Source organism: Nomascus leucogenys, chromosome 4 (assembly GCF_006542625.1).
Source record: "Nomascus leucogenys isolate Asia chromosome 4, Asia_NLE_v1, whole genome shotgun sequence".
Lineage (NCBI taxonomy): Eukaryota > Metazoa > Chordata > Mammalia > Primates > Hylobatidae > Nomascus > Nomascus leucogenys.
This window is the reverse complement of record NC_044384.1, coordinates 82578948-82605554: the sequence shown is the minus strand read 5'-3', so window position 1 is coordinate 82605554 and position 26607 is coordinate 82578948. Positions and strand designations below refer to the sequence as shown.

Sequence of the window (26607 nt, the reverse complement as noted above, 5' to 3'; positions counted from 1 at the left end):
GAGGGAGGGGTGGATGGATGAATGAATGGATGGACAGATGAATGGGCAGATGGACAGACAAAGGAGTGAGCAGCTAGGAGGGTTGATGGCCCACAGAAAGTTCCATGAGGCCACCTGGAATTGTCCAGAATGCCTAGACTCACCTACTGCTCCTGAAGATAAGACTTGTCATAGCTCCTCCCCTGCCTGAGTGAATTTAAGACTTCAAAGAGTGTCCACTGTGTGGAGCTGCCAGGGAATCGGGGAATCAGACCAGTGCTGCTCCCCTCTCTGCCCCTCAGTTTCCCATAGATAAGATGAGAACGTCGAACTAGATGATTTCATGGGCCCTTCCAGCTCAAAACACAGGTCCATGCCAGGACCCAGCAGAGAACAGGGGAGACTGACTGAACCCAGGTCAGCTTAAAGGAGCCCCTGGAAGAGTTCGGACAAAAGATGAAAAGAGAGAAGGTGGGAGGAGGAAGGGAGGGAGCGGGGAGAGAGGGAAGGAGAAAAAGAGAAAGAAAATCTATTTCCATATCCCAAATTTAAAATGCATCTAGCATGTAAGATTTCCCAAATGTATAGTGTCTTTAAAAAAAAAAAAAAGTTAATTTGAACATATTGAATTTAGGATCACAGCATGTAAAAAGTGATAGATCCCCCGATAAGGTGGATTTGACTTGGGGAAGGACTGCCTGGGGCAGAGAATCCCAAAGGGAAGGATGAAGCGTGTGGGGTGGGAGAGGAAGGGTGACAGAGGGAGCGGTAGGGTTACGGAGGGAGAGGTAGGGTGCTGGAGGGAGAGGTAGGGTGACAGAGGCAGGGCTCTTCTGGTCACTTTCTCTCCCACTTTCCAGAGCATCCCCCACACCCACAGTCCCCACCTTAGCCAAAGCACCTCTATTGTCTGCTTTATACATTGATCTTAAGAACCCAATATATTGTTTGAATAAAAGGTTTCTGGTGCTTTTTTAAAAAAAGCCACTTAACTAATGAAGAGAAACAAGAGGCACAGAGAGAGTGATTTGTCCAAGGTCATATAACAAGTGCATCACACAATTCCTGATATCACTAATCCAATCACATCCATTAGGGGTTGGGGGGCGCTGCCCGGATGCAGCTGCCCCTGACTGGGCAGTTTAGATATGTATACTCTGGCTTAACTCCAGCAGCCTCAGTGGGGAGTCACCAGGCTCCTTTAAACAACATTCCACTAGGACAGGAACAGATGGATAACCCAAGCCAATTAGGAACCAGAAAATCTCCAAGAGGGCAAATGCCCAAAACAGGGGGAGCTCGAGGCGGCAGCCCAGCTCACTGCAAGCCTCACAGTCGAAAACCTTCCTAAAACAACCCCTTGGCTGCCTTGGAGCATAATTTAATCTTCCTTTGATGACTCCAGATCTCGCCCTGCCTCAGGCCACTCCGAGAACATCAATAACTGCTGGGCCCAGGTGGGAAGCCGAGGGGCGGGGCTGGACCCAGGTTGACCTGCTGACCCTGCCCCGCGGTAGGAGGGAAACTCAGTCTGGACCCTGGGGGCTGGATGCTGCCTTGGTGGAGAGGCGGCCCAGGAGGAGAATGGAAAGCCCTCCCCAACCAAGAAGGAGAGCCCTAAGGGGGCCCCTCCCTAGCCCCCAGAGCAGGTGGGAAGGGGCAGCTCCCAGGGGTTTCTGGAGGTAAGAACAGAGAGGTAAAGGCAGGCAGGAGTGATGTTGAAGACCAGCCTAGATTACTTTTTTTTTTTTTTTTTTGAGACGTAGTCTCGCTCTGTCACCGAGGCTGGAGTGCAGTGGCGCGATCTTGGCTCACTGCAACCTCTGCCTCCCGGGTTCCAGTGATTCTCCTGCCTCCGCTTCCCAACTAGCTGGGACTATAGGCGCATGCCACCATGCCCGGCTAATTTTTGTATTTTTAGTAGAGACGGGGTTTCACCATATTGGCCAGGTTGGTCTCGAACTCCTGACCTCGTGACCCACCCGCCTTGGCCTCCCAGAGTGCTGGGATTGCAGGCTTGAGCCACCCCGCCCAGACCTCTAGGTGACTCTTTAAGGGAGAGGCAATATATTAATGGTACAGTGCCCCCACAGGCTTCGTAGAGAATGTTGGTTCTAAGGGAGGGAATGGGCTTAGGGCCACCCTGCCCCTGCCCTGTGCTTCCTGGCTGGGGGATGGTGAGGAGGTCACTTAATCTCTCTTTGCCTCAGTTTCCTAATTATTAATGCCAGACTAGTCACAGGGCTGCCGTGAGGGTTAAAAGAGCCTAATGTTGGTGGCTAGAAGTTGGAGGTCTTAGACCGAAGTCTCTGCTGAGGAAAAGACCAGAAGAACAGATAGGCTCTCAGGTGAGACTGGACGTTTTGTTTTGTTTTGTTTTGTTTTGTTTTGTTTTGTTTTGTTTTGTTTGGCTTGTCTGTATTTCCCATGTTTTATGCAGGAAACACACATTCTTATATAATTAAAATAATATTCAGAGTGAAAATAAAATAGCAGGGACTGCATTTGGTCCCCGGGGGAAGTGGCTGATCAGGAGAGAAGCCTGTCCATTGAGGGTGGGATGGAAGGGGGCAGTTCACCTGTGTCAGAGACACAGACAGGGAGGTCCTGGCTGCCCCAGGGGCCCAGGAGATGGCAGCCCTGCATCCTCAGGGATAGATGAAAGTGACATTTTCTGTCTGGGTGTGCCCTAACACTTCCTGAGAGGCAAATCCCCTTCCCCTACTCAGGAGGTGCCAGGCAGGGGAGGTAGCACACAGGAGAATGCTGCCTGCTTACGGGCACCAGTGCCTTTCCCATTGGCTGTACTCAGCTCCAAGTCCTCTGAACATCAGTTGAGAGGGACCTTGAACCCTCAGAGGTCAGGCCAGATTCCTTCCCAGACTCTCCCCTCAGTGAGCCTGCCTAAGCTGCTCACATTGGGCAGATGTACAAAACGGAGGCACGTCTCAGACTTCCCATTTGGGCCCATGGTGTCCAGCCAGCAGCCCTGCTAGGCTCAGCCATGCTGCCCCACCCCCACCGGCCTTCGCTGAGGCAGCCCTTTGAGGAGAGCTGGGCTTGGTGGGTCCACAGCACTCTCCCTGCCAGTGACGTTAATCCGCAAAAGAAAGTCAAACATTAGCCCGGGAAACAGCTTATGCCTTATATAAGCCCCCCTGGGGGAGGCACAAACACAGCTTGTTAGAGCTGAGCTGCCCAACTACAGCAGCTGCCGGCCCCTAGGACAGAGCAGGGACCTCAACTACACTGATCACCAGCCCCATCGGATCCAGACCCAGCCACCAGGTGAGGAGGGATGGAGGGCCCCCCAGCCCAGGCACCTAGGAATCCCCAGGAATCTCCCAAGGCCAGGCTCCAATTGCGACTGGCCAAGCCCCTAGTGCCCTCTGAGACCCGCTTCGGGCTCTTACAGATACTCCAGCATGGTGGGCCCAGCCCCAGGGAACTGCCAGAAGCCAGGAGGCTCTGGGCTTGGGGAAGCCTTAACCTGAACTCTGCTAACCCTGTGTATCTGCCTGGAGCAACTGGGGACATTCACCACCCACCCCCTAATCTGTCCTTTGTAGCCAACATCCAAGGCTGGGCCCCTTGGTCCCTGCTATGTGTCCTGCACTGCTCCATGCATGCAGCATGTGCGACCAGCCTAGCTGAGCACGCACATGCTCGTACCCGCAGGTGCACATGCGCACAACACACACCCGAGCTCACACAGCTGTGTCCTTATGCTGCAGCCTAAATGAGCACATACCCGTAGATACCTTTGTGTCCACACAGCTGGACACACACTTCCACCTTTGATCCCGCAGCCCTCCATGCAGCTGGGCTCTTCCTCAGGCATCCACACAAGAATCTGCAGCTCCACATGCCTGAGCTTCCACATCTTTACACACTTACACATGCACCGCTCCACACACCTGTGCTCGCATATCCACCTGGTTCACCCTCCCACATATGGTTCCATAGATCCACGCACCACCAGGCACACATGTACCTCTCCCCGGCCTATGCCCTGCCCACAGCTCTGGCTCGTCTTGCCCCAGTGCCATGACCTTCTCGGAGATCCTGGACCGCGTGGGAAGCATGGGCCGTTTCCAGTTCCTGCATGTAGCCATACTGGGCCTCCCGATCCTCAACATGGCCAACCACAACCTGCTGCAGATCTTCACAGCCGCCACCCCTGTCCACCACTGTCGCCCGCCCCCCAATGCCTCCACAGGGCCTTGGGTGCTCCCCATGGGCCCAAATGGGAAGCCTGAGAGATGCCTCCGTTTTGTACATCCGCCTAATGCCAGCCTGCCCAATGACACCCAGAGGGCCACGGAGCCATGCCTGGATGGCTGGGTCTACAACAGCACCAAGGACTCCATTGTGACAGAGGTATGCCTGGGCAAACCCTCTCCCTCCACTTACCTACGTACCCCCATACCCTGCACCGCTGGTGGGCAGCAGAGGGGGCTGGGGTCTGGTGTTCCCAGGAACTGAGGACAGGCCACTGGGCGGGCAAAGAGGAAGGACCTGAGCGCAGAAGCTCATGTACCAAGACCCTTGGCTTCTTCCCACTCAGAGTCCAAGCAGTGCTTCAACAAACTGCTACTGAGGGCCCATTCTGTGACAGGCAGAGAGCTAAGCTCTGGGAATACAAAAATGCACCATGCCTGCTCCTGGGGGATCTACAGCCTGGTGGGGATAGCACCCATTAAGGAAAATATCACACACAGAAGTGTAAAATTGCAACTTCAAAGTGACCTTGCACTATGACCTACCCCTGGGGTGGGTGTGGGAGTGAGGGCGTGGGGAATGCGCGTTGAAGGAATCCTCCCTACAGAAATGCCCCTGGAACTGAGATATAAACATCAGTCAAGGGCCAAACAGGCAGTGAGGGAAAGGAGGAAAATTCCCTCTTGTGCAAAGGCCCCAAGGTGGGAGGGCTGTGGAGGAGGGACCCCACAGAGGGAAGGCTTGAAACACTCCACAGCAGACCCAGAAAATGTCTCATCCACACACACGCAGTCACTCGTGGGTTCACCTCTCATTCCCACAGCCCTTCACTGATTCACTGACTCTCTCACCTGCCACCTCGGGGAAATCCAGAGTTAAATCAGACTCTTCAATGAACTGACAGGCCAGTCAGGAGCCTATGATAGGATGAAGATGAGAAATCGAGGACTGGCATGCATCACTAACTGCCAGGCACATTTGGGGGCTTTGTAGACACTGTCTTGTTTGATTCCAACGTGATGCTCTGTTGAAGGTGATTTCTATCTCCCCTTACAGAATTTTTAAAAATAAAAAACCTAAGACCCAGAGAATGGAAATGATTGTCCAGTGCCACATGGCTGGTCAGTTTCAGAACTGGAATTTAGAGCTAAAGCCCATAAGAAGTACAGGGAGACAAATGTTTATGGGGGTCCAAAAGAGGGAGAAACCGTTGGATTCAAGGGAGGCTTCACGGAGGAGGTGGCATCTGAGCGGTGAACAGAGACCAGTGTTTTCACCCTCCCTCAGGTACCATGAACCCCTCAAGGGCGGGAGCCTGTTTTTGCCTCATGAGAAGAGGTGCATTCGTTGCAAAGCCCTTACCTGGTTCCAAGCACTATACATCTGTGGGTTCCTGGAGGCCCAGGAGATGTAATCTCTTTAAGAGAAGTATTATCTCCAGTTCACAGATGGGGAAACTGAGGCTCAGCTTGATTCCATGACCTTCCCATGTTATACATGGCTAGAACCTGGCAGAGGCAGGATTTGAATTTAGGGCTATGTTCAGAGTCTGTGTGATTGTTATTCATTTGTTTAACAAATATTTTTATATAAAGTGCTTACTATGTGCCAGGCATTGTTCTAAGAGCTTCACAGATATTAACACTTTTAACCTTCCTGACAACACTATAAGATAGTTCGTATTGTAATTCTCTCTCTCAGATGGGGAAACTGAAGCACAGAGAGGTTAAATAGCTTGCTCGAGGTCACACAGCTAATAAGTGGCAGACTCAGGACCCAAACACACACACCTGCACTCCACACCATGACATTTGCTGCTCTCATATCCCTAGATTATATCTCCTCCCTGTCATATTGCTACTTTCTCCCCCCAGCACCAAGCATAATGCCTGAAACCCATCAAGTCTCCATTTGTTGACACCCAGTGCATAATACTGAGGACATAAAGTCGAAGAGCCGCTAGCCCTGCCTTCCCTCCAGGAGCACACCACTAGTGAGACGCAGACCCGCTCTCAAGCATCATGGGCAGTTTGGTGGAATACACACATTTCCCAAGGCAGGGATTTTCTGCTGCTTTGTTTACTACTCTATCTGTAGCAGCTAGAATAGTGCCTGGTACAGAGGAGGTGTCCTATGGAATGAATGAATATGTGCTTTGTACACTCAGAGTGCTCTGAGGCCCAGGGAGGGTTATCTAACCAGCCTGGAGTGAGGATCGAGGCGGGCTTGCTGGAGTCAGTAATGCCCACACTGGGCATGAAGAGGTGGGAGTTAGTGAGCAGCGCGCCCCAGGCAAAAGGAAGGGTGGTGAGGGAGAAGGGTCAAACGCAAAGGCACAGAGGCAAGAAGAAAGGCCCAGCGCAGTAGCTCATGCCCGTAATCCCAGCACTTTGGGAGGTGAGAGTTAGTGAGCAGTGAACCCCAGGCAAAAGGAAGAGTGGGGGGGAAGGAGGGTCAAACGCAAAGGCACAGAAGCAAGAAGAAAGGCCGGGTGCAGTGGCTCACACCTGTAATCCCAGCTACTTTGGGAGGCCAAGGCAGGCAGATCACCTGAGGTCAGGAGTTCAAGACCAGCCTGGCCAATATGGTGAAACTATATCTCTACTAAAAACATAAAAATTAGCCAGATGTGGTGGTGCACACCTGTAGTCCCAGCTACTCAGGTGGCTGAGACAGGAGAATTGCTTGAACCTAGGAGGCAGAGGTTGCAGTGAGCCAAGATCACACAACTGCACTGCAGCCTGGGCACAGAGCGAGACAACCCCATCTCAAAAAAAAAAAAAAAAAAGAAGAAGAAGAGAGCAAAAAGTCAAGATTGCAGGTTCCAGGGTAAGGCTGGAGGAGTGAGTAGTAGGATATGGAGGTCCCCAGACATAGAGCTGGAGAGGACAGCAAGAGGGCCCAGCTTAGATGCTACAGAGGTGAAGGTGTGGCCTCTGTCCTAAGGGCACTGGGGAGCCAGTGACTGTGGTGGTGTTAAGCGGGACTGACACCACAGGTCACCTTCGAAGGCTCATCACGCTAACTGCCCCTTAGAGGGTAGTTTGTGGAGTCTTTTAGTCCAGCAGCAGGGAGACCTGTTAGCAAGCTACACAGGGACCCAGGACACAGAGGACAGATAGAAGGGACAGTCAGAATAGATACCAGGAAGGCCAGGAAGTTGGAATCTCTGGGACCTGGTAATTGAATGCAACTGAATGATGTAGGGAGTGAGGGACAGGGAGGGAGTCAAAGATGCCTCAATAGCCATAAGTAAGTTTCCAAATGTACAGGTGACTTGCCATGCACCTGAGACCTGGGAAGACAAAGAGGAGTAAAACCCACCGCCCATGTCCTGCAAAAACACAGAACCTAGCCAAAGAAACAAAAATCTCACAGGGAACAATTCAATCACCGTCACAATAACATTTACTGCATGCTCACACTGTGCCAGATGGTTCTAAGCACTTTGGCCACATAAACTCATTTCATCTTCACAATAACCCTCTAAGGTTAGCATCTTTATTATCCCATTTCACAGATGAGGAAACTGAGGGACAGGTCATTGGCCCAAGGCCTCACGTTTCATACGGGATGGAGTGGGGAGTCAAAGTCAGGACAGGCTCCAGAGCCTACGCTCCTCAGGAATGCACAACCCCCAACCCACAATCCGTGAGGCTGACTGTGCACCCTGCTGCCCAGGGGCATCACAGATCCTCCTTCCCTGCCTTTAGTAGCTTCTCCAGGGCAGAGACTGTGCCTCTCTCACCCATCCCTGTCATCACAGGACTAGATGCATGGCAAGTGCTCAGTCAACACCGAATGAAGGACTTGCCCCCTCAGAGCCTGGTGGGAGAGACAGACGGGAGGGATGCAGACACTGCTCACTGCTGGGAAGTGGCTTCCTTTCCAGAAAACCCCTCGAGCAGCCTCTAGAAAGGCCAGGCGGAGAGAGAGGTTGCAGGCCTTGTACCCAGTCAAGCATCAGTTCACGCTTGAGCCAGTTCCCAGTCACCATTTCAGCAGCTGAGACAGTGTGAACCGCCATCCCAGCAGGACGCCAGGGGTCGCCAGGCCTCGGGGCACTCCACCCTTCTCTGGGTCAGGTCTGGCCCAGGCATTTATCAGGCGCCGGATCCCTAGGACGCTCAGCTGTGAGAGCCCTTAGGAAGCGTCCCTGCCCAGCCATTAATGCATTAGTGGCTGGACCCAGTCAGCCACACTGGTACCAGCACAGCAAGGGCAGAGCCCTTTCATCTTTCTGTTTATGGCTCAGCCATAACAAGTCCAGTTCCATGTGCTTGGGTCAGGTTCTGGCACCCCTCGGCTAGAGACAAAGCAGTGGCTCGACCTTACCTAGAAGTAGGTCTCTGACGCAAAGGCGGGGAACCGACGTGTTGGCTCCAGGTGAGGAGGGTGGTAATGAGTGAAGGCAGGGTATTTGGCGAAGAGCGAGATCAGTCCAGGTGACACCTGTTGGTAGAAGCAAGGGGCCATCTCGCAAACAGTGTGGGATCGTGAACCAGAGCTCACAACCTGCCTCTGCCAATGATCAGGAATGTCATGATCCCTAGAAGTCTCGGATTCCTCATCCGTAAAAAGGGCTAAGAAAGCAAGTGTGAGGGTTAACGGGGATAACGCAAGCACAGTACTGAGCCCAGGGCCTGGCACAGAGCATTCCATTTTCATGTACTGAGCCCAGGGCCTGGCACACAGCATTCCATTTTCATGTTAGCTGCACCCCTTGCTGGTGCCATGCTTTTTTGCTGTTGTTGTTAATAGGGATGTCTGAGAACTAGAGGGTTTGTCCCCATCAGAAGAGAGGGGGATCCCCCAGTAAAAAGGGGGGCCAGCTCTCACAGTTGTTTCTAGCTCGCCCAGGCCCTGACTTTGCCTCCCTCCTCAGCCTGGCCTTCCTCTTCTGCTCAGATCCAGCTCCTCCCCCACAGTCAGCAACCTGGCAAGTTACCTCGCCACTCCAGCTTCAGTCCCCTCATCTGTAGAATGGGGATTTTAAGGAGGCTCCCTCTTGGAGGGGGCAAGAGGGCTGGAGGGCTGAGCTGGTGGAGTGCACAAGCCCAGCACTGGGTCTGGACAGGAGTGGAGGCGGTCTCCCTCCCCCTTCTGATCCCCTAAGCTTTCCTGGCAGGGGTGACCACAAATTCCTTTCTCTTGGTGCAGCAGAGAAGGTCAGGATTTTTCAGAATGAGCTTTACTAGGACATTAAGAGGAAACAAAGGCCTTTAAGTCTAGAAAGCATGGGAACACGAATTCTGGACTCTGGGCTCCCTGGAGAGGCACGTACCCCATAGTCCACACCACTGAACCTCTGCTTGTGGGCCTCAGGGCGTGGGCCCGGCCATGGATGAGCAAGATCCATCTCTCTAAGGGCCCTGGGCTTCGTCTCTGGGCCTTGAGCCTCCCTGTCTTGTCTCCAGGGCTGCAAGAAGCCCGTCCCCCACCCTCTCCAGGGTGGAAGACTGCTCCAAGGAGGCCCCAGGTCAGCTGCTGGAGAAGCAGAGAGGCTGCCCAGTGAGGCCTCCCGGGAGCAGACTTCCAGCCAGGGGAGGGTCCCCTGCCGGGTCTCTGGTCAGCCGCCTCTGATCCTCCTTCATCCCAATCCCCAGTCCCCAGTTGCCCATCTCTCATCTCCAGCAGCACTTCTGCTTCACACCCCCGTTTGCCCACCCTCGGCCCTGCCAGGGGCTCGTCCTCCTCCATCTCTTTCCTCGCCTCCCATCTGACTCCTGGGAAAAGGCTTGAGAGCCCCACCCCAACCACTTTTCAAGCCAGCCTGATCCCTATTGACAGCCCTGACCTAGAAAGCCCCTGATTATGTGCGCAGGAGGAGGTGGGACCTTCCTGTGAGCTCTCCGGGATCAGGAACTCACCAGTGAGCACCCACTGTATACAGGGCCCTGGGCTGGTGTTTGCATCCCTTCTCTCGTGACCCTGCAAATCAGGCACTGTTGTCCCCATTTTACAGAGGAATACACTGGGCTCAGATCCAGAAGGTGGCCTTCCCAGACACGATGGTGGGTCAAGCTTTTATAGAAGAATGAGGGTGTTGGGAGGTCCTGACTACAGAATCCATGCCCTTTCTACTGCATTACCTGTCCCTGTGAGCACAGGCCTTACAATGACTTAATGACATTAATAGTGACAATAATAATAAGACAGCTATTGTGAATTGAGTGCCTATTGTTTTCCAGGTATAAGTGCTGGGTGCTTTTCATTCCTATGTCATTCACAAGCCTGAGAAGCAGGTACTAGGTACCTGTGGGTACTGAAGAAGAGGCTGAGCCACACGGAGGTTAAGTAAATGGCCCCAGAACACATAGCTCCTAAGTGGCAGAGCTGGAAACTGATGTCTTTTTTTGACTGTCCCCAAGATACCTGGCTCATCCTCTCTGGTCCTTGTGCCCCAGCACAGGTTCCTTCAGGGATCCAGGAATGCACATGGGCAGCAGCAATTCTCCCCTAAGCTAGCTCCAAAAGGCCCCTGAACTAAGGCAGGCTGTTTCCTTGTTCCTGCTCTAGGGGGTAGGGACCACGTATGTGGTTCCAGGCAGAGCCAGCTCCCCACACGCACAGCAGGGCTCCATCCTGCTGATCATGGTCCTGATCACAAATGGCTCGTCCTGACTCTCTACAGCCCACTTTCTGCCTCATGCTCTGCAGGGGCCACCTAGCCTCATTTCTTCCTGCTCACACTTTGGATACGATGTCGGAGCAGCTTATCTGGCTCTAACCTTGACTGCCTCCTTGACCACAATCCCAGCCTATGCTGGGCTATGCTGTCTTACAGTGGCTTTCAGTAACAGCTCCCGTGTATGGTGCCTTTCCTTCAGCAGCCCAGGCCTCAGAGCATGGCACACAGGGAAGCATCAAGGAGCTGTGCTCAGGGCCAAGAGTAGCATCTTGGGTCCAGCAGACCTGAGTTTGAGTCTCTTTCTTGAAATGAATTAAGCTATGCTTGAGCAAGCCACTTACCCTCTGAGCCTCAGGTTGTCTATAAAAAGAGATAACAATAGTACCTACTTTATAAGGTTATTATGGCGTTAATTGCAAAGCTTTCTCCTGAGCATAGTGCTTTTCTCTTTCTTCCCCACCACGCTCCTGATGCATCAGCCCACACAGAAAGGCATGGCAGTGAGTTTCCTACCCTTTCCTTCCAGAACCCAGCTCCCTTGGGGCTCGGCTACATTCCAAGAAAGGAAAAAGATGGTCAAGAACACTGAACTAGGCCAGGTGCAGTGGCTCATGCCTGTAATCCCAGCATTTTGGGAGGCTGAGGCAGGTGGATCACCTGAGGTCAGGAGTTTGAGACCAGCCTAGTCCAACATGGTGAAACCTCATCTCTACTAAAAATACAAAAATTAGCCAGGCATGGTGGTTCATGCCTGTAGTCCCAGCTACTCCGGAGGCTGAGAGAGGAGAATCACATGAACCTGGGAGGCAGAGGTTGCAGTGAGCCAAGATCGCACCACTGTACTCCAGCCTGGGTGACAGAGTGAGAAAAAAAAGAACACTGAACTAAAATACTGGCAGCAAGAACATTATGTGGAATTGCCAAAAGTTGATGAGACGGATCAGCCAAGGTCATGTCAAGGACTAAACAGAACCACCAGGAAGTTGAGTAACTGGCTCTGTTCAACCAACAAGTTGCCTTTCTTCCCTCTCTGGGCTTCCTCAGTAAAATAAAGATAATTAAATCCAAGGACTCCAAGTGGCACAGCCTATGCATGGAGACACAGTCCAGGGAAACACAAGTCACACTCAACTCTTTGAGTAATAATCAAGACATCTGCTATAGGTTTTCTTAGCAGGGCCTCCTCAGGGGCTTTGTACAGAAAGCGTGCCAAAATTCTCCCAGCCCTGTTCACTCATTAATTATTTGTTGAGGAAACATTAACATATACTATGTAGCAACTATTCTGCTAGCTATTAGAGATAAAACCTCAAGGCTGGGCACAGTGGCTCACTCCTGTAATCCCAGCACTTTGGGAGGCCTAGGCGGGAGGATCATGAGGTCAGGAGGTCAAAACCATGCTAGCTAACACGGTGAAATCTCATCTCTACTGAAAAAAAAAAAAAAATACAAAAAATTAGCCAGGCATGGTGGCGCATGCCTGTAATCCCAGCTACTCAGGAGGCTGATGCAGGAGAATTGCTTGAACCTGGGAGGTAGAGGTTACAGTGAGCTGAGATTGCGCCACTGTACTCCAGCCTAGGCGACAGAGCGAGACTCTGTCTCAAAAAAAAAAAAAAAAAAAAAAAAGTCAAATGAGACATTCTCTGTCCTCAGCAAGATTACAGAATACAGGACAGCAAACAAGTGAATAAGCAGCTAGAATGCCATGTAATAGGTGCCCTACTGGAGGTAAGAACAAGAAAGGGAAATGAGGAGCACCTTACCTACCCTGGGCGGCTAGACACTCTTATCCATTTATCGAGCTGACAAACACTTATTGACCACCTGTTTGTGCCAGACGACCATAAAAGAAGTTCCTGGCTCTCCAAAAAGATGATATTGACATGAGTTTCAAAGGACTGTCAACACTACTAGAATAAGGGGATCATAACCAGCACCAAAGCAAAGAGAAATGCAACAGCATGGAGCTTCTGTAGTGTAACCTGATTGAATCCAAGGACTTGCATGGCTCAGACTATCATGGAGACACAGTCAAGGGAAACACAAGTCACACTCTTGACACCTTCAGTAATAATCAAGACATCTAGCCTAAGTTTTCTTAACAGGGCCTTCTTAGGGTCTTTGCACAGAAAGCATGCCAAAATTCTCTCTAAATACCTTCCTCTCTCCCAGAAATTCCAGGATGCCTTTAAAAATCTCTCCCATTTGCTCCACATCTGGTTCCCTCATTGCCATGCTTGTCTAGTCCCAATCTTCTTCCGATCACCCCTTATAAAGCCAGCAGGTCCTTCAAATGTTCAGGAATCATGCCGTATATTGGTTTCCTAGGGCTACCATAACAAAGCACAACAAATTGGGTGGCTCAGAACAACAGATTTGATTGTCTCACAGACAATAAGAGGCTAGAAGTCCAAACTCAAGGTGTCGGTGTGTCCTCTCCAAAGACTCTAGGGAAGAATCCTTCCTTGCCTCTGCCAGCTTCTGGTGGTTGCTGGCAACCCTTGGCATTCCCCAGCTTGTAGACGCATCACTCCAACCTCTGCCTCTGTGGATCATAACATCCCCATGTGTCTCTTTCTCTTCTTATAAGAACACGAGTCATAGTGAATTAAGAACCCACTCTACCTCAGTATAATCTCATCATATTATAACGTAGCTAATTACATCTACAACTCTATTTCCAAATGAGGTCATATGCTGATCCACAAAGAGTTAAAACTTCAATGTATTTTTTGGAGGGACACAAGTCAACCCATAACAGTTGCAGATCTCAGATCTGAGTTTCAGTCTCTGTCTTGAAATGAACCAAGCCATGCTTGGGCAAGCCACTTGCCCTGTGAGATCAGGTTCTTTGTCTATAAAAAGAAATAACACGAGTACCTACTTTATAAGGTTATTATGGCATTATTTGCAAAGCTTTCTCCTGATCTTCAGGGAAGATTTGTGTTGGTCTTCAGAGAAAATAGATTTGTGTTGATCTTTAGGGAAGCTATGGCCATATTTTTCTCACCAGTTCTGATGTGCTTCATTAACCATGAAATCTCTAGGAGCAATTTAGAGTGCAATTGAAGTTCAATATTTTAAAAATATTTAACCACAAATTGCTCTTCCTTCCAAGCTTCAAAACGTCATTGAAGGATGATAATCCTCCAGTAGACAATTTTTCCATAGTAGGTTTTCCAATCTGACTGTGAAGAAAAAACACTTCTCTCCTGCTCACTGGTGTGTGGTTATATCCTCAGCACATACAGCCTAGACACTATCCATCTTGACATGCACTCATTCTGGTGAAATGAGGCAGTTCTCCACATAGCATTTGGAGTGTGGGCCCTATGACCTCTCATGTAGACATTGGCAGATCTCTAACTTCTAAGGCTCTCAATCCCTCTGTTCTTTCTGTGGAATGTTCACACATTCAATTCCACAAGTATTGAGTGCCTAGTATGTGTTGGATACTGTTCTTGATAATGAAAGTACAGTGGTAAACAAAACAGACTAAAAGCCTTATTTTCATCAGGCTGATATTATTGGGAGAGAAACATGCAATAAACCAAAAAGATGGAAAGTCATTCAGCATTCTGCTGGTAGAAGTACTACTGAGAAAATTAAGTAGAGTAGGTATAGGCTGCTGGAAGTTATAATTGTAAATAGGGAGGTCTCACTGAGAAGATAACATTTGAGCAAAGATCTGCAGGAGATGCAAGTCAAGTAGCTATCTGGGAGAACATTCTAGAAAAAGAGAACAACATACGCCAAGACTCTGAAGTAGGAGCATGCTTGAAATGTTTATGGAGCAGCCAGGTGAACAATTCAACGAGAGTGGAGTAAGTGAGGGAGAGGGCAGTAGCAGGTGAGAGCAGAGAGGTGACAGGGATAAAGATGTTAGCCGATTTTCCAGGGCCTCGTAAGCCATCGTAAGGATTCAGGCATGTTCTAAACAGGACTCGAAAGTTTATTCCAGGAATGATATTTTCTGCAAATTGCTCAATTTTCTGGTAGAAACTAGCTCATGACAGTTATTCTAAAGCCTACATGATCACAAGCATCGTGGTAGAAACCAAGATCCAGCAGATCTGGTCTCAGATGGTAGAGCAGGACAGCAGCCTGAAACTATTCCAAGCAGGTCTGACAACTGACCTTCTCATGATCCAAACAGATTACTGATTTCTTAAGGCATTAATTATCATGGAGGTTGGGATAAAAATCTAATTTCCGTTTGCAACTTCTTATGGGATGTATCAGGATAGGCTAGGTTATTATAACAACAATAATTCATGGCTTGGAGAATATTGAAGTGTTTCTCTTTCTCATGTGACAGTTCCAAGGTGAGTAGCATTTTAGGCCAATGGGTGGTTCTGCTCCACAGGGTCATTCAGGAACCCAGACTGACAGCAACTCTCCAGAGTTGTTCTAGTTGTCACCATTCCCACCAACAGGAGGGGAGAAAGCATGCAAGTCCAGACTAGGGAATCCCTCTTAAGCAAATGAGGTGGAAGTAACATACATCTCTTCTACTCACATTCCATTGTCAAGAACTACATGGCCCCACCCAGTACAAGGTCATCAGAGAAATGTGCTATTTAGTACAGAAGAAGGGGTGAATGAATTTAGGTGAACAGTAGGTCTCTCCTTTAGATTTTCCTAAAGGGACTTTACACAGCATGCCACAAAGTACCAGAAGTCTCTCTAGATGCCCCCTTGCATATTCCACCTCACACCCCCTTGCTTCTTCCTTTACCTTTTTCCCTCCTCCATCTCCTCCCAACACACACACCATGCAGGCCCTCTTCCCAACTAAAAGGGACCACCAGGCTTGCTGGCCATGCTGGGCCACTCTGAGACAGCTGCAGGACCTGGAGACTCCATCCACCACCATTCTTCCTCACTTCCAACTGAGGAAAGTGAGAAAGAGCTCCCTGGAATGTGTGGTTCCTCACCTTTTGGAATGTTTTGCTTCCAAAACATTCTTGTGAGGCATTTCTATTGAATTAAATTCTCCACTTCATTGCACAAGTAATTCAGATGGCTAGAGCAAAGGGTGCATGTTGGGGATTAGCAGATTAGACCAGACAGGTAAGCAGGGGCCAGAGCATGGAGGGCCTCATAAACCCATGTTAATGGGGCATTATCTTTACCCAAAGGGCAAGGAGAAGCCAGTGAGCACATTAGGCAAGACAGGCACCTGATTTGAGTGGCGTTTTAGCCCTTCAGGTTATCAGGGAAAGAATGGCTAGGAAGGGATGAGGCCGAAGGCCGGTAGACCTGTCAAGAGGTTGCTGCAGCAGCCTCGTCTGGGCCTCAGTTTCTTTATCTGTAAAATAGGGTGATATTAGCACCTACATAATAAAGTTATTGTGAAGATTAAAGTTAAAACATGGGAAGAGCTTAGAACAGCGCCCAGTACCTAGAATGCCCTCAATAAATATCGGTTGTCATTATTAATCTAACTGCAAGATGATGAGGCCTACACTAAGGCAATAGTAGTGGAAACAGAAGAATCCAGATTCAAGAAATATCGAAAAGCTAGAATCTTGAAGATCAAGTGATTGTGGAGTAGGAGAGGGAGGAATGAATCGAGGGTTATCAGCGTGATCTCATTTATATATGGTATCTTTTAAAAAAATGTCCAATTCACAGAAGTAGAGAGTAGAATGATGGTTACCAAAAGCTCGGAGGGAAGGGGCTGGAGCAAAGGAATGGGGAGTTACTGATCAAAGGGTACAAAGTTTCAGCTAGATGGGTGGAATACGTTTTGAGATCTGTTGCACAGCATGATGGCTGCAGTCAAGAATAATGATGCATTGTTTATTTCGCCATAACTAGAAGGGTGACTTTCAAAAGTATCACCACAAAAAATGTCAAGTAAATGAAGGGATGTTAATTAGCTTGATTTAATCACTTCACATTGCATACATATATCAAAACATCACACTGTTTTCATACATGTAATATAGTTATGATTTCCCAATTAAAAATAATATAAAATTTTTTAAATAAAAATAAAAAAGAGGCTGGATGTGGTGACTCACATCTGTAATCCCAGTACTTTGGGAGGCCAAGGCAGGCAGATCACTTGAGGCCAGGAGTTAGAGACCAGCCTGGCCAACATAGTGAGCTCCTGTCTATACAAAAAATCCAAAATTAGCCAGGTGTGGTCATGCACACCTGTAGTCCCAGCTACTTAGGAGGAAGGCTTTATTTAGCCCAGGAGATTGAGGCTTCAGTGAGCCATGATCATGCCACTGTACTCAGCCTGGGTGACAGAGTGAGGCCCTGTCTCAAAAAAACATTAATTAAATTAATTAATTAATTAAGAAAGAAGGTTACCAGTCCCTGAGATTGGGACTTTAATGAGAAGTGGGGTGATAAGTCCCATTGAATCTGGGATGTGCCTGTGACTTTATGCAGGTGGAGTTCTCAAGTGGGACCACCGAATCTACTCTGGGGGTCAGAAGAGAGGTTGGGCTGGAGGTGTAGATTTGGAATCTTCAGCATAAAATAGGAATTGAAGCCATAGGAACAGATGGCATCGCCTGGGGAAAGTGGAGAGAGAGGAGGATTCAGGAAGAGCCCTGGGGAAGCTTCAAGGGCTAGGCAGAGAGAAAGGAGCCGTGAAGGAGAAGAGGAGTGCAGAACAGCAGGAAGCCTGACGGAGGGCGAGATCAGCAGCATCCACATCTGCCAGAGGGCAAGCCAGGCCAGGATTCGGGACGTTCCGTTGTGCGCCGTAAAAATGAAACTTCGGTGACCTTGATAAGCACAGATTCAGTGGACGGGTTGGGGGCAGAATTGAGACATGAAAAGGAGATGAGGATGGAGTGATAGCAAGTACAGCTCCTCGTTCAAAGGATTTGGCTTTGAAGGGAAGAGAGAAATCGAGTGAATGAGGAAAGGAAAGAGGTTTTAAGATGGAGAGATTTGGACACACCTAAATACTGATGAGGAGGAGCAGAGAGAGAGAGAGACTGGATCTGCAGGATGAAGAGAGGTGGCAAGGATAGAGGAACGTCCCTGTAGAGGACAGAAGGCAAGGTCAAGGGGGTAGGCAGCGGGACTGGCCTGGGCTACGTGAGGGGCAGGGAGGAGGCAAACAGGGAAGCAGGCAACTTGGAGAGGAGGAAGAAGTTGAGGCCAGACCTGGATGTGGTAGCTGAGTAGACTTTGAGAGCCATAGGACAGGCCACACATGCCTGAGGGATGCAGGTAAGGGGCCGAAGAGTCACAGACAAACCCAAGGAGCTCTAAGCTGGGCTGAAAAAGGAAATGGTCCTTGGGAGGTAGGGGCCAAGTCAGGGCACTGGGAGAGGAAGCCCACATGTATGAGGGCACAGGCTGAGCATGGCTGAGCAGGCTGTCTACACTGAGTTGGGCTAGCCCTACCTTTCTCTTGTGCAGTGGGACTTGGTGTGCAACTCCAACAAACTGAAGGAGATGGCCCAGTCTATCTTCATGGCAGGCATACTGATTGGAGGGATCGTGCTTGGAGACCTGTCTGACAGGTGAGACATGGGGGCACAGCCCATGGAGGCATGACCCATGGAGACAACCCTTCCCTACTCTGCTCCACCCATGCACCCCCAAAGAGGCAAAGAGCTGGGGAGGGTGGGATGGCTCTTGCTGTGTGGCCTTGGGCAAACCTCACTACCTTTCTGGACCACAGCCTTCTCTCCTCCCTAAAGCCCTTACAACTGGAACCTTCCAGCCTTCCTTTCTTTTTTTTTTTTTTTTTCTTAAGACGGAGTCTCACTCTTGTTGTCCAGGCTGGAATGCAATGGCAAAATCTCGGCTCACTGCAACCTCCACCTCCTGGATTCAAATGATTCTCCTGCCTCAGCCTCCCAAGTAGCTGGGATTACAGGTGTGTGTCACCACGCCTGGCTAATTTTTGTATTTTTATTAGAGACAAGGTTTCACCATGTTGGTCAGGCTGGTCTCGAACTCCTGACCTCAAGTGATCCTCCTGTCTCAGCCTCCCAAAGTGCCGGGATTACAGGCATGAGCCACCATGTCTGGCCTCCAGCCTTCCTTTCTTCCAGGGTAAAAGGCCTCCACGTTTTGGGACACAGCATAGTGGCTGTGTAGCAGTGGAGGCAGAGGAGATGGACTGCTTAGAGATGGGCGGTCCTTTGACCCCTGCTCAGTCAGCTAAGCTGAGGTGGATGTAGAGGAGATCACTCATTAACTCAAACCTCTAATTGCAAACTTGTCAAAAATAGCAATTACCGAGAAAGCTGTATCTGGGGAGGGAGCTTTATGTGCCCCACAGGGAAAGGTTGGGGGTCGGGTTCAGCCCTTTGCCCCACAGCATGCAGAGTCACTCCTCTTGGCAGGCACACTGTGGCTAACCTGGACCCTCCTCTCCTTTGAGCTACAGGTTTGGCCGCAGGCCCATCCTGACCTGCAGCTACCTGCTGCTGGCAGCCAGTGGCTCCGGTGCAGCCTTCAGCCCCACCTTCCCCATCTACGTGGTCTTCCGCTTCCTGTGTGGCTTTGGCATCTCAGGCATTACCCTGAGCACCGTCATCTTGAGTGAGCTGCAGTGGGGCAAGCAGCTGGGCTTTGGGGAGCACCATCCAAAAGCCAAAAGAGAATGGGGTCTGGGTCTGGCTCAACCACAGGCTCCCAGTGACCTTGGTCAAGGTGCCACCGCCTCTCAGGACCCCAGAGGCCTCACTTAAACTTAACAATGACAACAAGCATAGTAGTAGCAGCTGTCAATACTGAGGACTTACCCTGGGCCTGACACTCTGCTAGGTGCACAATCTCATTCAATAACACTTGCAAGTAAGTGACACTATTATCCCCATTTTACAGATCAGGAAACTGAGGCAGAACAAGGAAAGTCACTTGCCACTGGAGAAGCAGTGGTTAAGAGAATGAGTATGGAAATAGACACACCTAGGTTTGAGTCCTATCCCCATGAGCCTCAGCTGTGGCATCTGTAAAATGGGGATGATGAACTTAGGGTCAGCATCTGAACGGCAGGAAGCCCCAACAGAGGGCGGTATCAACAGCGTATGTGGGGAGGATGCCAGTGGCCATGGGGATGCAGTAGCTGGTGCCCCTTCACAGGGAGGTGCCTGGGACCTAGCAGAACACTAATCTGGTGCTTGGACTCCTCCCACAGATGTGGAATGGGTGCCTACCCGGATGCGGGCCATCATGTCGACAGCACTCGGGTACTGCTACACCTTTGGCCAGTTCATTCTGCCCGGCCTGGCCTATGCCATCCCCCAGTGGCGTTGGCTGCAGTTAACTGTGTCCATTCCCTTCTTCGTCTTCTTCCTATCATCCTGGTATGTGGCCCTCTCCTCTTCATCTGTTTCCTTAGGTGCCCCAGGGCCAAACAGGGGAGCCCATACCTGCCCAGGCTGGCCAACTCTGTGTCCCCAGGCACCCAGTCCCAGAGTCAGGGAAGGGCACTCCAGGGAGGAGGAATTACATAAACAAATGCATGCTGCAGGAGAGAGCAGGGATGGGGGCACGTGGGGAAGCAGGGCCTGCCTGCAGCTGAAGAAGAGGGTAAGTGGAGGTGGACGGGATGGAGACCAGCTGGGAGAGCATGGAAAGCTAGGGGGGCCTGGACTTCATGTGGAGGGAGGTAGAAAGCCATGGAAAGAGTCTGTGGTGCTACAGGCCTGATCAAGTTTCCATTTGTGAAATAATAGCCCAGAAGGACAGACAGACCCAACTGAGTGGGGACAACAGACAGATGGGAGGGGACGGTGCTGGGAGGAGGATTCTGGGAGACTAATCTGGGATATATCTTGAAGGAAGAATCTGGAGAACTGAGGACTGCTGGAGCTGAAATAAAAGGAAGGTTCAGAGAGGAGCCTAAGCCTGGGAACCTGGGAAAATGGAGGTGCCTGGGTCAGAGACCCAGAGTGGGCAGAGAGCTCATTACCAACATGTTGAACCCGAGGCCACACTGAAAGACAGGAAATGGGTCTTTAGAAGGTAGTCAGAGCTGGCCGGGCGCGGTGGCTCTCACCTGTAATCCTAGCACTTTGGGAGGCCAACGCAGGGAGATCACTTGAGGTCAGGAGTTTGAGACAAGCCTGGCCAACATGGTGAAACCCCATCTCTATTAAAAATACAAAAATTAGCCGTGCATGGTGGCGCATGCCTGTAATCCCAGCTACTCAGGAGGCCGAGGCAGGAGAATCGCTTGAACCTGAGAGGTGACGGTTGCAGGGAGCCAAGGTCACGCCACTGCACTCCAGCCTGGGCAACAAAAGCAAAACTTCATCTCAAAAAAAAAGGTAGTCAGAGCCAAAGAGCAGGAAATCCCACAGGAGCTCAGAAAAAGAAATGAAGTCTTGGAGCGACCTTTTATTGAGCATCTGCTACGTGCACGGCCCGTTATGGGCATCAACCTACGTCATCTCTGATCCTCATGGCTTCTCTGTGTGAGGGAGACATTATTGTCCCCATTTTACAGATGAGGAAACTGAGGCTCAGAGATGTGAAGCAGTTCCTCAAAGTTACACAAAAAGATGCAAAGCTGGGATGGAACCTTAGCTCGGAAATGAGAATAGCAGCTCCCAGAGGGGATGGACAACCTGGGGGTGAGAGCATTCAGAGTCAGGAGGCAAAATAAGGGTGGGCGATCAGCAGAGCACAGTTCAGAGCTTGGGCCAGTTCACTGTGTGACTTGGGGCAAGTCTCATGCCCTCTGAGCATCAAGATTTTTCTAGGTGGCTGGGTGCAGTGGCTCATGGCTGTAATCCCTGCACTTTGGGAGGCTGAGGCAGGTGGATCACGGGGTCAGGAGTTTCAGACCAGCCTGGCCAACACAGTGACACCCCGTCTCTACTAAAAACACAAAAAATTAGCCAGGTGTGGTGACGCATGCCTGTAATCCCAGCTACTCGGGAGGCTGAGGCAGGAGAATCGCTTGAACCTGGGAGGTGGAGGTTGCAGTGAGCAGAGATCGCGCCACTGCCCTCCAGCCCGGGCGATAGTGTGAGGCTCCATTTCAAAAAAAGAAAAATATTTTTCTAGGTAAAGTGAAGATAATGTTGCCTGTCACCCAGAGTTTCATGGGCCTGGTACACAGGAAGGCTCACTAACTGCAAGCCATTCCTGCCATAATTCTCGGGAAGAGGAGGACAGAGTGCAGGCCTTTGCCATGGTTTTGGGAGGAAGTCACTGATAATCGTGGTAACAGCAGGCTCAGAAGACCGTCAGGGCAGGAGGAGTGATGGGCCCAGGAAGCTGCCACCATCAGCTGGGGCAGTGGCCTGAGGCCAGTCAACCAGTGTCCACTTCCTGAGGGCCTCACTGAATCCAGGTCACCCACAGGGGCTACAGCTAAAGCTGACCCCACATTGGACCAGACTTCTCCAAACACCACTCCTTTCTCCCCACATCTCATCCTCTTCCTTTCCTCTTATCCTGGTGACCCTCAGGAACCGCTCAGAATGAGCCAACCTCAAAAGCATAGCCTGGGGGCAAGAGAGAGTGGGGGTGACTGCCCATTTGCCAATCCCAAGACGCCATGCTGTGCTCACTCCTTCCCCACAACTCCCCCAGCAGAGTTAGTCCTTTGCAGGGAGAATTTGAAGGTCCCAAAGCCTAGTCCCTGACCTCACCTTAGCCTCCATCCCCCTCCCAAGCTGCCCTGTGGCTGCGGCCCTGCCCTCTCTTCTCCAGAGAGACTGGGAATACAGCCCAAAGAAGGCTGGGGAGGTGGATGTGCAGGACCCTCCAGCAGTCCAGCCTTGAACATGCCGTCCCCTCCCCAGGCCCCACCTGCCTTGGCCTACAGCCTGGGGCTCCTAGTTAGGGAAGACACCCAACAATAACAAGTGGCCCAGGTGGGGGGCAAAGGAAAGGCTCTTCTGGAAGGGGAAGAAGAGAACACTAGAATTTGTGCTGGCTGCAGGCAGCCCAGGTGCAGAGTTTGGCCAAGTTTAAATTCCATGAAATCTGCAGTGAGATAGCTCAGGTTTCTGGTCCTCCTACCCCTTGGCCCTGGCTATTGTTCTTCCAGCCTCTCAAAAGGGGCTCTGGAGTGGGAGGAGCCACTGTGACTGGTCTCTGGCCCCCAGGTGGACACCAGAGTCCATACGCTGGTTGGTCTTGTCTGGAAAGTCCTCGAAGGCCCTGAAGATACTCCGGCGGGTGGCTGCCTTCAATGGCAAGAAGGAAGAGGGAGACAGGCTCAGCTTGGAGGTAGGGGCTGAGGACTACAGTCTGGGAGCAGAACCCCTGTGCTCCACTCCGGGGCTGGCCCCTCCCCTTGCCTCTGTTTCCCCGGCTCACAGCCTATACCACATCTGATTCCCTGAGCTCCTCTAGAGGCACCAGGCCTGCATCTCCCTCTCTTCTTCCTGCCCACCAGCTGGTCATTAATGGCACCCCTCCCCCTCCTCTGCCCCAAGGAGCTCAAACTCAACCTGCAGAAGGAGATCTCCTTGGCCAAGGCCAAGTACACCGCAAGTGACCTGTTCCGGATACCCATGCTGCGCCGCATGACCTTCTGTCTTTCCCTGGCCTGGTAACCCACCCTCTCCCTGCCCACACCCTGCCAAGGAAGGGGTGATAGACAAGGCCTCCAGTAGGCTCACCTAACAGCAAGGCCTAGGGCATCTGAAAGAGAAGTCAGGGAATCCCCTCTCCTGGGCCACCACAGCCCAGCCCCAACCCCAGAAATCTGCTGCATTCCTGCCCCACACCCAGGTCCAGCCATCAGGGTCTGCTTCCCGCTGGGGTCACAATGCCCCACCCCTCACCCACAGGACAAATGCTCCAGACCCCTTCCCCAGCTCACATCCCTGCCACTCAGTGTCCCCATGCTCTCCCTCTCTGTCACTGCCCGCCTCTGGGTCAGCTCTGCCCTCTGGAACCCCACAGAGCAAGGCTAGACCAATGGGTTTCAGACTGGAAGACAAAAATTATATTTCTCTCAAGTTTTCTCCTCTGTCTGACTTTCTCCTGCTCCCTGAAGGCCCTTTCTGTGACCTGGTTTCTGCTTCCCATCCTGGCCATTTCTTTGTGAATAGGATTCAATTTGTCCAGGAACCCCTCAAAGGGATCCCACAGTTCAGAGAGAGGAAGGGAAACATCTGACCCAAGCATACAGCTCAATGCTCACCTCGCCAGTCTGGATGTTAAACTGCTGCCCAACCAGGAGAGACCATTTACTGCCTCCTTTGGTCTCCGAGATTCCCTCCAGTCCTGATCTTCTCTAGAGTCAGTTATTGGTGCCTTTGCCACCACACCCTGGACCATGCCCACATCAGACATGACCAATCAATCACAGCGCTTTCTCCCTGAGCCCAGACACGATCTCAGAAACCTCAAAAGGACACTCAAGCAGCCCCTATCATCAGTTGCAGTTGGCACAAGAAGTGAAGCTATTCATCATTCTGGTGACCCCATGACCAGCATGGGGAGTGGCCTCTGCCTGGCTGCAGATGCTAACCAATCCTTCTCTGCCTCTCAGGTTTGCTACCGGTTTTGCCTACTATAGTTTGGCTATGGGTGTGGAAGAATTTGGAGTCAACCTCTATATCCTCCAGATCATCTTTGGTGGGGTCGATGTCCCAGCCAAGTTCATCACCATCCTCTCCTTAAGCTATCTGGGCCGGCATACCACTCAGGCCGCTGCCCTGCTTCTGGCAGGAGGGGCCATCTTGGCTCTCACCTTTGTGCCTTTGGGTGAGAGACTGGGGCTACCCCAGAACCCTCTGGAAGAGGCTGCCAGGTTGGGTGCCAGGGACTTCACTGCTGGCTCTGCCTCTAAGTCACTGTGTTACCTTGAGCGGGTCCCTGCACTCGCTGGGGCTCAGGGTCTCTCATCTAGAAAATAACGCAATTGGGCTAGATGACATCAAAGCTCCTTTCCAGATCTGACTTGAACTGGGCAAAGTATGGTGGTATCTGGATAGTGTGAAAATTTTTGAGGTATTGAGAGTGTCCTGAGTGACATCACTGTAGAGGATAAGCTGAGATGGTAAAATGACAGAGCTCGTGCTCAAGAAAGACCCCACAACCTACTCCATCATGACCTTGGAAAAGCTACATTTATTTTATATGGGTGTTGGTTGATACACCTATACCCTTCCAAAAGAACTTGAGGTATTTTAAGACAAGAACAAGAACATATACAACCAAATATAAATAGAAATAGAGGATCAGAGGCAGGGGAAAACACAAACATAGCAGGACACAGGCATGCAAAGCATTACTCAGCTTTAAGTTTGGATCTGAGCTTCCTGGAAGCCAAAGCAAAAAGGGAGACAAGATCAGCTAAGGAGTGAGAACTCTTAGGTGCTCCTGAACTCCAAGGCCCACATTTTCTTCCCTCTGCAGACTTGCAGACCGTGAGGACAGTATTGGCTGTGTTTGGGAAGGGATGCCTATCCAGCTCCTTCAGCTGCCTCTTCCTCTACACAAGTGAATTATACCCCACAGTCATCAGGTAGGTGCTGGACCTGGGGCCAGGCCCAGCCAGAGGACACAGGTCAGGTGGGACTGTGGCATTGTCCTGTCCTCTGCCCAGGGGAGCCATCCTTTATGTACCCCACACACTGGCTGCCAATCCGTACTCTGAACCCTCGCAGGCAAACAGGTATGGGCGTAAGTAACCTGTGGACCCGCGTGGGAAGCATGGTGTCCCCGCTGGTGAAAATCACGGGTGAGGTACAGCCCTTCATCCCCAATATCATCTACGGGATCACCGCCCTCCTCGGGGGCAGTGCTGCCCTCTTCCTGCCTGAGACCCTGAATCAGCCCTTGCCAGAGACTATCGAAGACCTGGAAAACTGGTCAGTCACTGCCTCTGGCCCCATCAGTGCTCCTCCCTGGGGAAGCAGGTCTGGGCCCAAGGGCTTTTCCTGAGCTCTCTGTCCCTAGGTCCCTGCGGACAAAGAAGCCAAAGCAGGAGCCAGAGGTGGAAAAGGCCTCCCAGAGGATCCCTCTGCAGCCTCACGGACCAGGCCTGGGCTCCAGCTGAGGACAACGGAACCCCCTTTCCCTGCCCTCCAGAGACTGATCCTAGCCAGGCACCTTAAGAGTACAGGGAGGCCCCAGATAGGTCCATCCTCCTAGGATGAAGCCTTCTGAGAGCTTGGTGAAGGTGTCTCCATCACCACCACCAGAGCCTCCTGCCCAGCCCTGGCCAGTTCAAAGGTTCAGCCATCGACCTTTCCATACCCATCCCTGCCCTTGTTCTCCCTGCAACCCAGGCCCTGCCATTCTTCTGTCTAGCCCATCCCCACTGGCCACCTTCCCCCACTGTCCTGGTCCTCTTCCCCTGAGGTCCCCTGATATCCCCTGGCTCAGTCCTAACAAGACTGAGTCTTAACAAGATGAGAAGTCCTCCCCTCTTGACTCCCACACTTTTCTTTGATGGGAGGTTTCAATAAACAGCGATAAGAACTCAAGCCATGATGTTCAGGAATGGGGGTGGGGGTGGGGATGGGAGCTGGCCACTGTGTGGACACGTGAGCATGCACGTCTGTCCATCCACACTTCATGTACGACAGGCCTGTGTACAGGCACCACAGGTACATGCAAGCTGGACTGATGTGAACATGAGCAAGCACATGTGAGTGCTCTGAGGTGTGTACACCACGCCTGTGCATGAAAATACATGTGTGTGTCTACATGTCCCAGCATGCATGTGAGCAGATGACTGACCAAGCCCATCTTGCAGCCCAGTGGCTGCAGACAGAAGCCAGAGCCCCTCCAATCCTGATTCCCTTCCCCTGATCACCCCAAATCTCTGATCTATATCTCAGCCCCATGCCCAGCAGATAGTTTTT

At 51.1% G+C, this 26607-nt stretch overlaps 1 protein-coding gene across 4 annotated transcripts; it reads left to right on the top strand.

Moving 5' to 3' along the window:
- The first annotated feature begins 3150 nt into the window (after nucleotides 1-3150).
- On the top strand, nucleotides 3151-26224 carry SLC22A8 (solute carrier family 22 member 8). 4 transcript variants are annotated; one of them, XM_030810141.1, is made up of 11 exons: nucleotides 3151-3267; nucleotides 4275-4359; nucleotides 18230-18333; nucleotides 19209-19363; nucleotides 19962-20130; nucleotides 22888-23011; nucleotides 23221-23336; nucleotides 24285-24499; nucleotides 25154-25262; nucleotides 25405-25608; nucleotides 25697-26224. In XM_030810141.1, the coding sequence occupies exons 3-11, from the start codon at nucleotides 18266-18268 to the stop codon at nucleotides 25794-25796; spliced, it is 1260 nt and encodes a 419-aa protein (XP_030666001.1). In that variant the 5' UTR covers nucleotides 3151-3267; nucleotides 4275-4359; nucleotides 18230-18265; the 3' UTR covers nucleotides 25797-26224. The 4 variants fall into 4 exon arrangements, with proteins under 4 accessions (XP_030666001.1, XP_030666000.1, XP_003274167.1 ...); XM_030810140.1 differs by having other exon boundaries at nucleotides 4023-4359; XM_030810139.1 differs by having other exon boundaries at nucleotides 3155-3267; nucleotides 4002-4359.
- The last annotated feature ends 383 nt before the right edge of the window (nucleotides 26225-26607 follow it).

Excerpts from the sequence above, each read along its gene's own strand:
- SLC22A8 (XM_030810140.1), top strand. The coding sequence starts at position 4,027 with ATGACCTTCTCGGAGATCCTGGACCGCGTGGGAAGCATGGGCCGTTTC. Across the intron at positions 23,337-24,284 it reads TTCTGTCTTTCCCTGGCCTG|GTTTGCTACCGGTTTTGCCT; the intron begins GTAACCCACCCT and ends TCTGCCTCTCAG. Across the intron at positions 25,263-25,404 it reads TTATACCCCACAGTCATCAG|GCAAACAGGTATGGGCGTAA; the intron begins GTAGGTGCTGGA and ends GAACCCTCGCAG.